Here is a 14,165-nt window from a genome sequence, read left to right on the forward strand (position 1 = left end):
GTCTTTTTCCCATCTGACATCTTGGAATGACACATTCACCTCCTTAACCTTCAACAGTTAACCTTTGGCAGATTAATCAGGCAAATAAGGACCCAGCATAATCAGTCTTTGAGGCTAATAAACATTTTCACTGCTCCAAGGCGAGGGATCCCACTTTTAACCAGGGTCAGCTAACTTCCAAATGGGGGCCTCGGATTAACACGGAGCCTGGTAAGGGAATGCTGGTGCAGAGCCCTTGCTGTCATGTATAAAACACAATACTCTTAATCCATTACTGGGACACTGACCCTTGATAATGCCCTTTCTCTCAACTAACTTCCAGGATCCTATATTCAGATTATTTCCATCTCTTCCTCACTCTCTGACATTAACCTCCATATGTGCTTGCCTCTTTGGCAAATATCCCATTCCTCTATCCTCCTATTTTTAGAGCTACTCCCTCTTTTGTCAAGATTTCTGTAAGGGCAAACCTAAGCATTTAATTCCCTGCTCCCAATACAACTTGTACTTGCTCTCATCAAAGCAGATTTCTCAGACTATGATAAAACAGACACTGTAACTATACTCTGGGGCTTAATTTCCCCTACCCATGAACCCTAACCCAATACTCCTTTACTCTACCCTCTGCTTCAGCCCAGGGGGTGGGGGGGGGGGGGGGGGGGGGCGGGACAAAACAAAACAAAACAAAAGAACTTGTCAATATGTTTTTTTACGCATACTTTTTTCTTAGGCTATTTTTCAATTCCATTCCTTCTTTAGCACTTTGTTATTCAGTTTAAAATCCTAGAGCTTTCCTTAAATGACAAAGCCCACTTCCACAGCATGTCACTGTGCTCAAATGATCCTCATTTCAATGTGCACATATTAATAATTTTTCTACTCCTTTTCATACACTAGCCCAAAACTGTGAGACTCGCTCCTAGAAGTCCAGATTTATATTAGTTTGAAAACTACAAGAGGGAAGGGCCTTTATCTGTCTTGTTCAGTACTATATGCCCAATTCCCAAAGCTGCTTGGCAAATAGTAAGTGTTTGATAAATATCTTTGAAATAAACAAATTAAAGAGCACCAAAAAAAGCATCATGTCCCACAGCCAATAGTCTGTGAGGCTACCCGGTAAAACTCTGAGAGACCCCGTTAAAGGTTGAGTCAGCAAGCCTCACTAGAGGCAATATGCCCTTGCTCCAAACTAGTTTTCTGACAACTTTTTCCATCCCAGAGGAGGGGGAATCATGCCAAAGATCCTTTACTCACAGTATATGGTTACTCTCTTCAACCTGAGAAGAGTCCCTGACCAAGGGTAAATGCCTTGAGAACACGACTTCCTCCCTGCATACTTGATCTAGTGCCTCAAGTGGCTACCGACTCTCTAGGTAATGCTGTATTGCTGATGGGGGCAATGTGCTTTTCAATTTTTCAAACTCACAATGCCAAAAATGTGAACAATTTGAAAATACTGAAATAATTGACTATGTTTGCCAGGATTCATCTCGATGTTTGACATTTTTTACACTCAGCATATTGCGTTTTAACACCTGCTGTGTGTGTGGCATTCTATGTCAACGTAAATATGGAACCAGTAAGTGTATTAATGAAGGCAGAAAAGTTGTACTGTTTAGAAGAGAATGAATACACCAAAACTCAAGAGGCCCCACTTTTTTCCCACCTCTGCTATGATCTCATACAAGTCACTTCATCTCCAGGAACCACAGTTTTCCAATATAAATTGGAAATAACTTTTTTAAGTCTGTAAAATGTAAAAGAAACTACACAAGTATAGAGTGTAATTATAATGATGTACTTTTTGTAAGATGAGGAGGCTCACTTCTATTCCAAGTCTGCTATGTGGTAAATACAGGCTTTTACTTATGAGCATCCTTAAAGGATTCTATTGAATATGTAATTCTTCATGTCCTGGGATGTTTTTTGTTGCTGTTGAAAGATAAAGGATAACTGCTGATGGGTTTCACTCCAGTCTGGCTAAATTTCAGAAGAAAGTAAAGAAATCTGCCCCGATATGAAGATTTTCAAGAGCTCTGGGACATTATTATTTTACTGCATATTTTTAACATAATGGGTTTTGTGTTTTTTTTAAGTTAGAAGAAAAGGAAAATTGATTCAATATGGGAAAATATGAAAGAAAAGATCCCTAAGAGTGAAATACATAAATCCATTTTACTTTGCTTAAGCAGCATAATAATGGCCATATTAAATACTGGTATGTCTTACGCATTATATTTAATAAGAAAACAAATAGGTAATCACAAATTATGAGTCTTCTATGAGGCTTAGAACTTGGCCTAAAAAAAAGAAAAATGCTAACTAAAATGATATAGTGACAACTTTTCCTGTTATGGCTGAACTCTATTTTAATGGTTAAATATGTTGGGTTATTTTTTTCTGCTATATACTCTACCAAATCACATTGGCTAATGTTTTTCTGAGGGAAAAGGGGGAAGGGAGTACTGTATTTGAGTTTATATCAGTCAGAAGCGAAATTATATGTTTGAGATTTTTTTATAGTAGATTTCTGAAGCTAAAAAGTTTCCCTTGAAGATTTTCAACTATGTTTATCTAAAAGAAAACCAAAAGAATCAAGAAATTTTTGCACATTTCATCTGTACCAAACCCAAGCAATGGAAAACATTTTAAGGGGCAGAGAGAGAGCAGACAAAAATTGCTCCTTAACCAGTTAGGAGTAAGCACACATTAAAATTTGTTTCCGTGCTACCCAATACAAAAGTTCTGTTCTACAAAGAATAATTTGTGATGAAACCTTAACAACTACATTTTTAAGCGTTTTTAAAACATAAATTCTACAAATTTAAGAAACTTCATGGGAAAGAGAAGTAATTTTACGTCCTGACATTTCAGACTTGAGAAAGAAGTTCCTTTATTTAGCACACCTCACTATAACCAGTATTTAAATCACATGATATGCAGCTTGTACAAAATAAAGGGTATTTCTTTAACTCTAGAAACACTACTGAAATTTTGTATAAGATTCCTTATGACTAAATCTGTAAATTACTCTGAAAGAGGAGCAATGGAGAATTAACTCAGACTCTTAAAATTGTTTTTGTGGTCTTATTATACGGAAATAAAAATTGCCCATTACATTTCCATGAACAGAAGTCTAGTCTTAAGTAATCAATTACTCTTACAGACCAATATGATCTGGCATGTTGTACTTGCAGGAAAATTGAAATATAATTATTTTTCAAGATAGAATCTGATCAAATCTTTCTTTGGAATAAAAAGCAAGGTAAGGAAATGGTTGCAACAAGAAAAATTTTAATCCTATGGTAATTATCTAAAGATAACTTTAAATAAACTATCAAAAACTTTCACAAATATTAAGTTAATTTTTCAAGTTTAACCTAGAATTTAGGAACAACCATTGAATTGTAGAGAAAAAAAGTAAATACAATATAAAGTATCATTTCATAATTTTTAAAATATTTGTCAAAGAGGAAATTGATTAAAATTATTCCAATTTAAACCAGGAATATATGTGCCATGTTTTAAGCTGGTTTAGATCATCTAACAATGGATATTCTGAAAATTTTTTGAAAGGATATAAACACAGCAATGACAAAAGGAAAATATAATGAAAGATATCTTGTCATGCCTGTTTTCAAATGTAAGTTTTCTAACATTTTTTTAATATTTGTTTCCATCTGAAAGTTTTTATTTCAATTACTTTACCAATAAGTTTCATATATTCAAACCTAACATTTTTAACTTTAAATAATTGGATTGTATTTAAAGGCATAACACAAAAATGTGTCTATCTTCACACAACTTGAAATCTATTGTGATTTATATAATTTTGCATAACGGTTCATGGTAGGCTTAATAAGGTATTAACCAGTTTAATAACCTGTTTTTCTTTGTTTAGGTATATTTATATTAAAAAGACACAAACATAAAAATCTGATCATTAAATATATAAGGAAAATACAACTCACTAGTGTCAACTGTTTATTAGTTGCATATTTGTTTCTGAAAATAGGCCAATTATGTCAAAAAAATTATTTTCAGCTAGAAATTGCTCCATCATTTTGAAACCCTACTTATGACAAATACTGAAAGCTATCATTAAGCATACAGAATTAACTATGAGTAATAGATCATATATCTAAAAATGCGTTTTAACATTGCCAGAAAAACATCTGATACTGGTAAATATATAGTGCAATGTTCTCTAACTTAAAACAGCGCAGTAACTGTGCGCTTACTATAGTTTTAAAATATACATCTGGACTTAAAATTTCTGCATAGTGTTTCAGCTTGAAGCTATTTAAAGCAACTGAGTTATGAACCCTGAACACCAGGCTTCATGGTGGAAATGCTGACAGACCCCTAACTACAAGGGTGCTACTGGATGCAGGGTTGACGTACTCTCTCTTTTTCTATCTGACCATTAACTAAAGTGATGAATTTGCAAACTGCTTTTTTGTCACTAGAATTTCAAGGACAGAAAGGCCTGGGATCCTCTAATAGTATGTCTTAACTATTTTAAGCTTTCGGTGAGATACACCTGAAAGAAATGTTAAAAATATTTATTTCCATTTCCTTGACACCTGGGAGGACTGAACATTTCAAAACTGCAGAACTTTGTTAAAAATACAATGCTGATAAACAACTTGACATATTTTAAAGTATGCTGGAGTTGAGTATCAACAAATGAAGTATTCTTGTATAATCCCTGAACAAGATCAGATGGACAACACTAACACGTTACTTAGGGCTTAATACAATACGTTGTTAATATCACTTTGAAGCACTATTTTAAATGGACATACCAAAACACAGTTCATTGAATTCATTTCTGATTCTCTACAGTGGTGAGCTCAGTATCACAGACATAAAATACAGGCTCAATAAATATTGTATTAATTTGAATATCAGATTTCTCAACAATTCAGTTCTCTGTGTGTTTTAAGACAGAGTATTTACCTGTCTGTTATCTACCCAAAAACACTATCATTTACTTTGTATATGGCTCTATCATAGCCAAATTGTTCTCATCACTTTTAAAACTTCTTCATATTATTTCTTCATTACAGATGTATTTGCTTTTGTTGCAAGTGTAGAAAGTCTACTGCTCACAGGCTCTTACCTCAAAAGAAAGGTAAAGAGAGTCTGTTGTTACTAACATTCTGATGGAAACAGAAATTGTTGTCTATATCTGGATGTTCCAAATATCTACACCTCCTTTTCAGCAGAGACAAAACTTCTATATTAAGTGGATCTCAGCTGTCACCTGCTATTTGAATTCTGTTAAGCACAGGTATGCGCGTTCACGTTTTAGGTTAACTCAATTTCCTTTTCAGTTAACATGTATTTAATATTTACTTTAGTATGGTCATGTGTTAACTATGGCTTTGTTTGCTGGTTACAAGTAAAATCACCCTAATTGACAATAAATATGATTAATAGCAAAGAAAGCAATTTCTTTTCAAAAGTAATTTTTAAAAAGTGGTGGCACAGAGCCCTAAGTGCAACCAAAATCTGAGAATAGGTCAAACTAAATTGCATCCTATCTGTATGCCAAAAACATCCTTTTATCTAAAATACTAAAGTTCAAAATCAATTCAGCACCATAAATATGAAAGAATATTTCAAAACAGTTATACTTAAGCACGTTTAGCAGAACAAACGGAATGCAGACCATCAAACATCTAAATGTTATCTTTTAAAATGCAGGCATTTATCCTTAAATTTTCACATACCCTGACTTGTGGCATGGTAGAAACAATATATATGCTTATTAGACAGGTTTTTGTGTGTGTGTTTGGGGTTTTTTTTGCGGGAAGAGAGCTGGAAATAAAGGCTAATTAGAAAATTCTGGGCCCTTGGACAACGAACATTGTAGAAGATATCTCCTGTACAGAAATTTAAATTTCTACAATATTCTGAGCTTTTCGTGTTTCAAGAAGAAAACAACCTACAAAAATGGGTGGTTTATAAAAGGAGAAATGGGACGGTTAAAAAACGCACACATACATTTCTGGAGCCAAGTGCAAAATGGAACTTGCCCCAGAATGCAGCATCCCCTCTCCATCACAGTCCATTCTGATTTCTGTTCTGATATAAGACCTAGGGAGATAACCAGCTCTAATTGACCTGGACTCCTCTCTTTCCACCCCACCCACACATGGAATCTGAACGGATGCCTGGGGGGACGGGGGAGGATGGGGGAGAATCAACCACGGGGAACTGTCAGTGGCCCTTGGGAGTTTGGCCCCAGGGTCCACAGTGAAGAATCTGGCATGATTCCTCCTCTTTTCCCCTTACCCCATGCCCTTGCTACCCTGCTCTCCTTCGATCCCAGCGCCCAAGGGTCCAGGCTAGATGCGGCCAGAAGCGGCTTTCGGAGGCTATTCTCCGTGGATGGCTCCACCGTCCCCTCCATGCCGGCGTCTAGTCCCGCGACTGCCCAGGAACCCGCTTCCCTTCCACCCAGCTCCGCCCTGGGGGCTCCGCGTCTCCCCCAGGCGAGGGCTGCCTTAGCCAACCGGGTCGCTTTATTGACACCCATCAGGCTACTGTTCTGGACCCTAAACCCTCAACCTGCCGAGCCCAGGCCGGCGACACCCGCTTCGGACACCCGCCCTCCAACTAACCGCCCGGCGGCGGAGGAGGCCGCGGAGGGCGCTCCCAAACCCCGGGATCACTCCCTCTGCGGCCAGGCCACCCTCCCGAGCCTCCCGCGACCTTACAGAAACCGGAGGGAGCTTCGGGATCTGAGTCCTTTAGAAGTAATAAGACAAATCCGCAAAATTTCACCTCCGATTTCAAGGCTGGTAAACGGAAGGCATCTCACCGGTTTCCCTGGTCCCCGCCAGGCTGGGCGAGGCGGGAGCGCAGTCCCGGCGGGAAGAGGCGGCCCGAGCCCCCGCCCCCTCAGCTGGCCCGCGCCTCCCGCACTCGAGGGTCCAGCGCCCGCGATTCCCGGGCTCCCCCGCCTCGGGGCGCGCTGCGACCCCGGCGGCCCCGCCTTCCTCCCGGTCAAGGGAACTGGCGCGAGTCTGCAAGCCGGGCGAATACCCCCGTCCTGCCTCCCACCTCACATGCTCCCGGAGTCCGAGGTTCGCCTGCGACCCTCTGGGGGCACCGGTAATGCGGCCCACGCGCCGCAGCGGGCGCCCCGCCCTGGGCGCAAACTCCCGGAGTCGTCACCCCAGGAACACCGCTTCCCGAGCCCGGGATGGGCCGGGGCCGCTGAGACTTAGCGGATCCGATCTGGGACTCCTAGACCGGCGGAGGGGCGTTCGGCCGGACGCGAGGAATCCCGGGGAGGGGCCGGCCGGGATGCCCTGGGAGGAGAACGCGGGGATCCGGGGAATATGCCGGGGATCCTCACCCCTGGGGAATGGGGGCGGGGGTGGCGACGCCAAGAGTGGGCACCTGGAGGCTCTGGGGGGAGGGGGGCGGCTCAGAGGAGTGGGTTAGAACTTTGCCCAGGAGGCTTGAGGGGGACAAGGACTGAGGTGGTGGCTGCGGGCACAGGTGGGAGAGAGAAGGATCTGTGCGGGGTCCTTGCGCCCAAGCCCGCTGGAAGATCCGGAGCAAGAGGGCCATCCGGGGTCCCTCGGGTCTGAGCCTCCAAGGTAGGAGGCCTTAGACCGTATCCGGGCCCGGGCCCCAATGGTCAAGGAGACGCCGGCGGGCAGGTCCCGCGGCGCCCGGCCGGGGGCGGGGAGCAGCCGCAGCTTCTTACCTTGAAGGCCACGGGCAGGGTCTTGTTGCAGCGCCAGTGCGAGGGCAGCACGGAGCACAGGAAGTTGGGGCTGTCGGTGCGGACGAGCTCGGCCGGGAGGTCAGCTATGATCTCCACCATGGTGCGGTTGTCGTGCGGCGGCCGCAACCGGGGCACCGCCGCCGCCGCCGCCGCCGCCGCTGCCGCCGCCGCCGCCGCCTCCTGCTGCTGCTGCTGTTGCTGCTGCTGCTGCTGCTGTTGCTGCTGCTGCTGCTGTTGCTGCTGCGCAGCCACCACCGGGCTCACGTCGCTCATCTTGCCGGGCTGCAGGCTGCTGGAGGGGGGGCTGAAGCGCCGGCTGGTGCTCGGATCTACGGGAATACGCATCACAACAGCCACAAGTTAGCGAAGTGGCCGGGGGAGGGGGAGGAGGGTGGAAATGAGGGGCGAGGAGGAGGAAATTGGGGGGGGTGGAGGCGAGACGGGGGAATGAGGATGGAGGTGATGGGGCTCAGGAGGTGAGAAATCAAGTTCGATGAAGCCGACTGCCAGGCGAAGTCTGACGGGGGCCAGCGGTAGCGATTCGGTGCAATCAGGTTGGCGGGTGGGGAGACCCGGGAGGCGCAGATCGTTGCCAGAGCCTTTGGAACACCCGGGGTGGCAGCTGCGACCGGGTGCGGGAATGTGTTTGACCCGGGGAGGGGGGGGGGGGGGCTTTAGTTTGCAGCTTAGAGTAGGGTCTCTTTGGGCACAGCGTCCTGGGTGCGCTGGCGCCCCCTCCCAGCTTGAGTCCAGCGGTGGAGCCGAGTGGTTTCAATCCAGCCCCGGGACCGGCATAGTCGAGCGCTGCCCGCCACCGCCGCGCCGCACCGCGCGCAGCTCCCCAGCTGCAGGCGCCCGCGCCGCCGCCCGCGGGCTCGGGCTGTTGCCGCCGCCGCCGCCGCCTCCGCGCGGCCGCTGCTCCCCCCGCGCCGGCTGCGCGCTCAGAGTCCTCCCGCGGCGGCTGCCGGCCAGGCTCCCCGGCTCCGCTCCTTCCTTTCCCTTCTCTCCCTCTCACCGCCACCTCCTTGCGTCCACTCCCTCCTGCTACTTGCAAAGCTCCCCTGACCCTCGCGCTTCGAGGTGCCAGGAGGTAAGTCTCGGGCAGCGGATCTCGGGGCAACGGATCTGGAGCATTCGCGTTCGAATCGCAGCCGCTGCCGCCGCCCGCCGGCCGCGAGAAGGAGCCCCCGGAACGCCGAGCGCAGCTTCCGAAGCCCAGAGGCGCCCGGGTCTTGGGGGATCTCGCCTGGTCGCGTCCTCTTGCTTCTCCCCGCCTCCTCCCCCCCTCAGGGCAAGGAACCCCCTCTTGGTCCGACGAGGTGGAAGCTGCGACGCCAGAGAGCTGCCGGCTGATCTGACTGTCAGTATTTTTCGTTGTAACTTCAGGAGAGGAGGAAGGAAAATTCTTGAGTGTCTGTGCTGACTTCTCAGCACTCGTCACCCTTCCCCCACCCCACCCCCACCGCTGCCTGAGTGGCTCCCGGGGGGGAAGAAGATTTTGCAGGGTTTGGGTGTTTTTTTGTTTTAAGTGACACGAAAAATGGGGGCGGGGGGTGCACGCGTCAAAATAGTTTTAGAAACTCAAGTGGGTGGCTGGACCGTTTTTTTTCTTCTATATTAAAACTTGTTCCTAGAGAACAAGGATGAGTTTTTTTAAGGACTGGAAAACTGTCATCCTGGTGATTAAAATAAGTTGCAAAAACCCTTGCTGGGGAGAAACTCCAACAGTTTTCCATCAATTTCAATCTTTTATTAAGTCGATTCTGCATCTAAAATGAATGTCTTAACTTTCTTTCCCACCGTTCCCAGGGAGAAAAAAAAAGTAAAAACGCAAAATAAAATATTCAAAAAGCTTCGATGGCTATTTATTTATGTATTTATTTCCCAATGTGGGTTTAAAAAGCGACTTTGGATCCCCCAAAAAGTTGTGGTCGAAAGGACGAAGGAGCACGGGGGGAAAGCGGCAGTTTTACCTAAAATGTGGTTTTTGGAGGCTGGGATTTCTAATGATTAGGTTTTTGTGGTTTATATAGACACGGCTCTGGCTGAGGCAATCATTACGCTGATGAGAGTCAGAAGCACGTGGGTGTCTCCGACCAGCCTCAAGCTCTGAGTCTTCAAAACAAATACAACAATGTGCGGCGCCCGCAAAAGCCTGGAAATCCGCTTGAGGCTTTTGCGCCCCTAAGAAGGGGGCACCAGGCCGGCTGCCCTCCACGTTGCGCGGTGCTACGCTCCTTGCTTACTGTCAAACTCCTTTAAACCTCCCAAAGCTGTTTGAAAACGTGTTTGCAAAAAGAATCATCAGTTGTCAAAGTTTCAGAGATTCCTAATAGGGGAGCTGACACAGTAATAAGTGGTTTTATAAATAAATGAGAAATCAGAATGCCTCCAACTCGGAGTATTAAGGAAGCAAGGTAGTTGATAGATATCCCCCCCCCCCATCTTATTCAAAACAATTGACTACCCATTAATTGGTGTTTTTATTGCTCAGCATAAACGCCTCTCTCACCCGGGTAGCGACCGGCCACGACCCTCCCTCTGGGTTGTTAAAGCGCTTAGCCTGCGCTGGGGTCTGCGCCTTTGAAGGGGTTCTGGAAGAGCTTCGGGGCGGGGGCGGGGGGGGGCACGGAAGAGGGGACCTGGAGCCTGTCGCCGATTCAGAACCCATTTCAAGCGCAAGATGGACTTGGAGGGCTGTCGTTGCGTGACTTGGACACCGGCATTGGCCTCTCTAAAGAGATGCGCCTCCCATGTAGGGGCTTTCAGCCACGGGAGCAAAGGGGAGGGTGGCTAGGCGTGCATCCTCAGCGGGGTTAGGGTGGGGGTTCAGGGGACACCACTCTGCCCTTCCTCTTCTCCCCAAAATACCCCCATCCCAGACGCGAGTCTCCTTGCCTCGTTCCTCCAGACACCTCGGCCTTCCCAGAGCCGCCGGCCACCCTCATAGACTTTGAGAAGCATTCTGCGCCACCCACTGTGACACCGGCCCGGGTCTACTGGCCTCCCGGCCGCCGCAGGGGCGTGAAACGAACCTGCGCAGCGAGGAGCTGAGCTGTCTGCAGCGCGTGCGATTTTTAATTATCTTTTCCGTCGCAGGGGAGAGCTCTAACCCCGGGCACCGCGCCGCCTGCGCGCACCAGGGCAGCGTGTGCCCCAGCCGCAGGCAGCCAACCTGCGAGGGGAAGCGGCTTACCCCGCAAAGAGAATAGCACAGAAGAGGCTGCATCCAGCACTCAGACACACACTCCCCAACAGCCACGCACTAGCACTCTTACATACACACACAACTCATACACGTGGATTTTTGTTTTTCCTTTTCGCCTTTTTTTGCCTTTTAGCCGGGCCGCGTTATTTGGGGCACGTTATACCACTGTCTAACCAAGATTTCTGACTTGGTCTGTATTTTTTTTTAAAGGTGTGGCGGCTGCAAAGGAGGGAATAAGTTACAGGAAGTGTATTATTTCTGTGGTCAAAGGGAGACAGACATTTAGTAACTACCATAGTAGGTGATACGCCACCTTCTCTGGGATTGTCCTTATCCCAGGAAGTCCACAGAACAGGGAACTCCCAGAAAATTTGAAGACGCTAAGTAATAATCAATATTTTAGTTATGGGCAACCAAACGAGGCTTTTTTGAACGAGATATTCTAGAGCTCTTTGGATTTCAATCATCATTTGGGGGCTTACCCTCTTGCTCAGTTGCTGTTTTGTCCTTGGATTTACTTGGTGGACAGCAAGATATGCAGGCCTCAGCGGTGGAGTACTGTGACTAGGGATTTTTAGGGCAATTTAATCAATGGTAAATTATTTATTTTAACCAATCATATCTGGTAATTCACCTTTAAAGCCTTCCTTGGGTATCCTCCCTCCCACTTCACATTTCAGTGGAACTAATATAAGCAGCTCTTGGAAGTTACTAGTCTTGGATCCCTTAAAATATCCTACAGTTATTTATAATGTGGAAATGAAATTTTCCACCAAATACCCTCACAGCATTTCAGGTATCTGGCGCAGCAGATTTTCAGCCTTCTTCCAAAATGTCCACTTGCTGAACATTCAGGCTTTCAGTTGGAATTGACTGGGCCTGGAACTGACGATGTCTTGGCTCAGAGCATTATACTTAAAGGAAGAAAATATTTTTACAGACCCCCTAAACCAAACCTCTCCTGGTAATAGTAGGCACATAGGAAAACGTGGACATTTTACATCTGAGTATTTTGTGCTGTAGTTTGCATGATCTCAGGTTTAGATTTTCTTCACACCAAAGTATTTGGAACAAATCAAACACTACATTCCTCTTCAGAAATATTTATCTTCTCTGTTGTATGTTGTGACATAAAAAAAAGAACAAACATTTTTCTGAAAATGTGGCTACTTTAGAAGATACAAACATAATTTTTCCCTTCATGTCCTTTAACACTTAATATCACTGTTTAGTAACAACATTTGGTAAATGAGATGTGAAATGATCAAGCTATTCAGTCAAAGAACTGAATCCCTAAATTGGGAACAAAACCCATGCTTCTTTCATTCAGGTTTCATCTTCTAAGCCCTACTCATTATTTTATATATACTTTTTTCTTGATGAAAAGTGAAAACGTTGCCCTGGCTGGTGTTGCTAAGCAGTCTCATGCATTGAAGGGTCTCAGGTTAGATTCCTGGTCAGGGCACATATCCAGGTTGTGGGTTCCGTCCCGGTTGGGGTGCTTATGGGAGGCAGCTGATGGATGTTTCTCTCTCATACCTCGACACATTGATGTTCCTCTCTCTCTCTCTCTCTCTCTCATCAGTGAAAAGAACATATCCTCAGTGAGGATATAAAAGAAAAGAAAAATGAAAAAGTCACTGTAAAATCTTAAAATTGCTTTCAATGGACCAGCTAAAGTTGGATAACCTTTTCAGACGTGCAATAGAAAATCATGGACATATTGATGATCCCTAAAGTTTTTCGGTGTAATATTGGAAAACGTTATAAACAGAACCATCTTTGGAGAGTTTTCCTTTGGACGGTGATTGAATTAAGGATACCTCACCCTTGAAGAAGCAGTACTGCCAACACACCAGGAGTTGTCATACTGCATACAGCTCATGGACCAAATCTAGCCTAAAGTCTATTTTGTCTGGCACACTAGTTAAGAATGATTTTTGTATTTTAAAGTACTAGGGAAATATTAAAAGAAGAATACGAGACTTGAAATTATATAAAATTCATATTTCAATGTCCATAAATAATGTGTTTTTGGAACATAGCTATATTTATGTGTTTATCTATTGTCTGTAGCTGCCTTCACCGAATACAGCATAATTGTATAGTGTGACAAAGATTGTACGGCCTGTAAAGCCTAAAATATTTGATATCTGTTTTTTTATAGAAAAAGTTAGCCATGCCCTAAAGTGAAAGGATGGGGCAGAATAAGACAGCAGAAAGGAGTAGATATTAAGAGAAGATATTGGGATGGAGTGTGTATGAGGTCCAGATTAGTTCTCAAAAAATTAAAAATACATCATTTAACTTATTCTTTTCTGTGTAAAACATTAATCACGTAGACTAATATTTTTCACTTAATAATTTTGGATGTGCCAAAACAGACAGAAAAGAACGAGGCGTGCTTTTTTATGCGCTCCTTAAGAAGGCTGGGGTGGGTGGGTGGGCGGGAAGAGATTAATTAACCAAAAAACTTACAACCTATGGACACAGACAATAGTGTGGTGAAGGCCCAAGGAGGGGAGGGTGGGAGCGCTGGAATGGAGAAAAGAAGGGGGACATTTGTAATACCTTCAACAATAAAGAAAAATTTAATAAATAAATAAATAAATAAATAAATAAATAAAAAGTAGGGGGGGAGGGGAGAACAGTTGTCACATAGGTCTCTCTATGTCAGCATTTTCTTTGCCCTTCATAGTGGGAGCACATTAACTACATAGCTGAGAAAAGACTAAAAAACTTTCATGTAGTCTGAGCATGAAAAAAACAGGTAAAGTTTTAATGGGTTTACTCCATCTGTTTTACAGATTGATTACACAAGCAGCATAAACAAGCTTACCAAGAATTTTCTGGAATACAATATTTTCACAAGTCCTATATATACTTTTCAGACAGTTAGCTTAATAAGCTAAGTGATCCCAAAGCCTTCTGACATGTTTCCCATTTTAATTTTTTATACAGTTAAATACTGTCTGATTTGTTTTAAGCTCAGTAAACTTTTCCCTTTGTCAATGGACCTATAATAATTTGCATGGCTGTAACAAGAGATGAAATGTTTGTATTGGAGGGCTTAGCATTGTAAACCTTGCCTTGTTGTTCTGGTTAGCATCCCCATGGGCCATTTTCAGGCATTTATAAGAGAGCTCAGCATTGTCATAAAAAGGCTGACATTCAACATGTGATCTTTCAGAACCACGTTTATGGAGC

The 14,165-nt window shown here is 44.5% G+C and overlaps 1 protein-coding gene across 1 annotated transcript in view; it reads right to left on the reverse strand.

Annotated features, from left to right (window-relative positions):
* RUNX2 (RUNX family transcription factor 2) overlaps window positions 1-14,165 on the reverse strand; it is a 224,009-nt gene that overhangs the window by 114,618 nt on the left and 95,226 nt on the right. Inside the window, exon 3 of the mRNA XM_070418485.1 lies at window positions 7,730-8,079. Coding sequence (XP_070274586.1) covers window positions 7,730-8,079 — 350 coding nt within the window. The remainder of the gene's footprint in view (window positions 1-7,729; window positions 8,080-14,165) is intronic.

This window comes from Myotis yumanensis, unplaced genomic scaffold (genome assembly GCF_028538775.1).
Source record: "Myotis yumanensis isolate MYYU_CA2020_CCGP unplaced genomic scaffold, mMyoYum1.0.hap1 SCAF_6, whole genome shotgun sequence".
NCBI lineage: Eukaryota > Metazoa > Chordata > Mammalia > Chiroptera > Vespertilionidae > Myotis > Myotis yumanensis.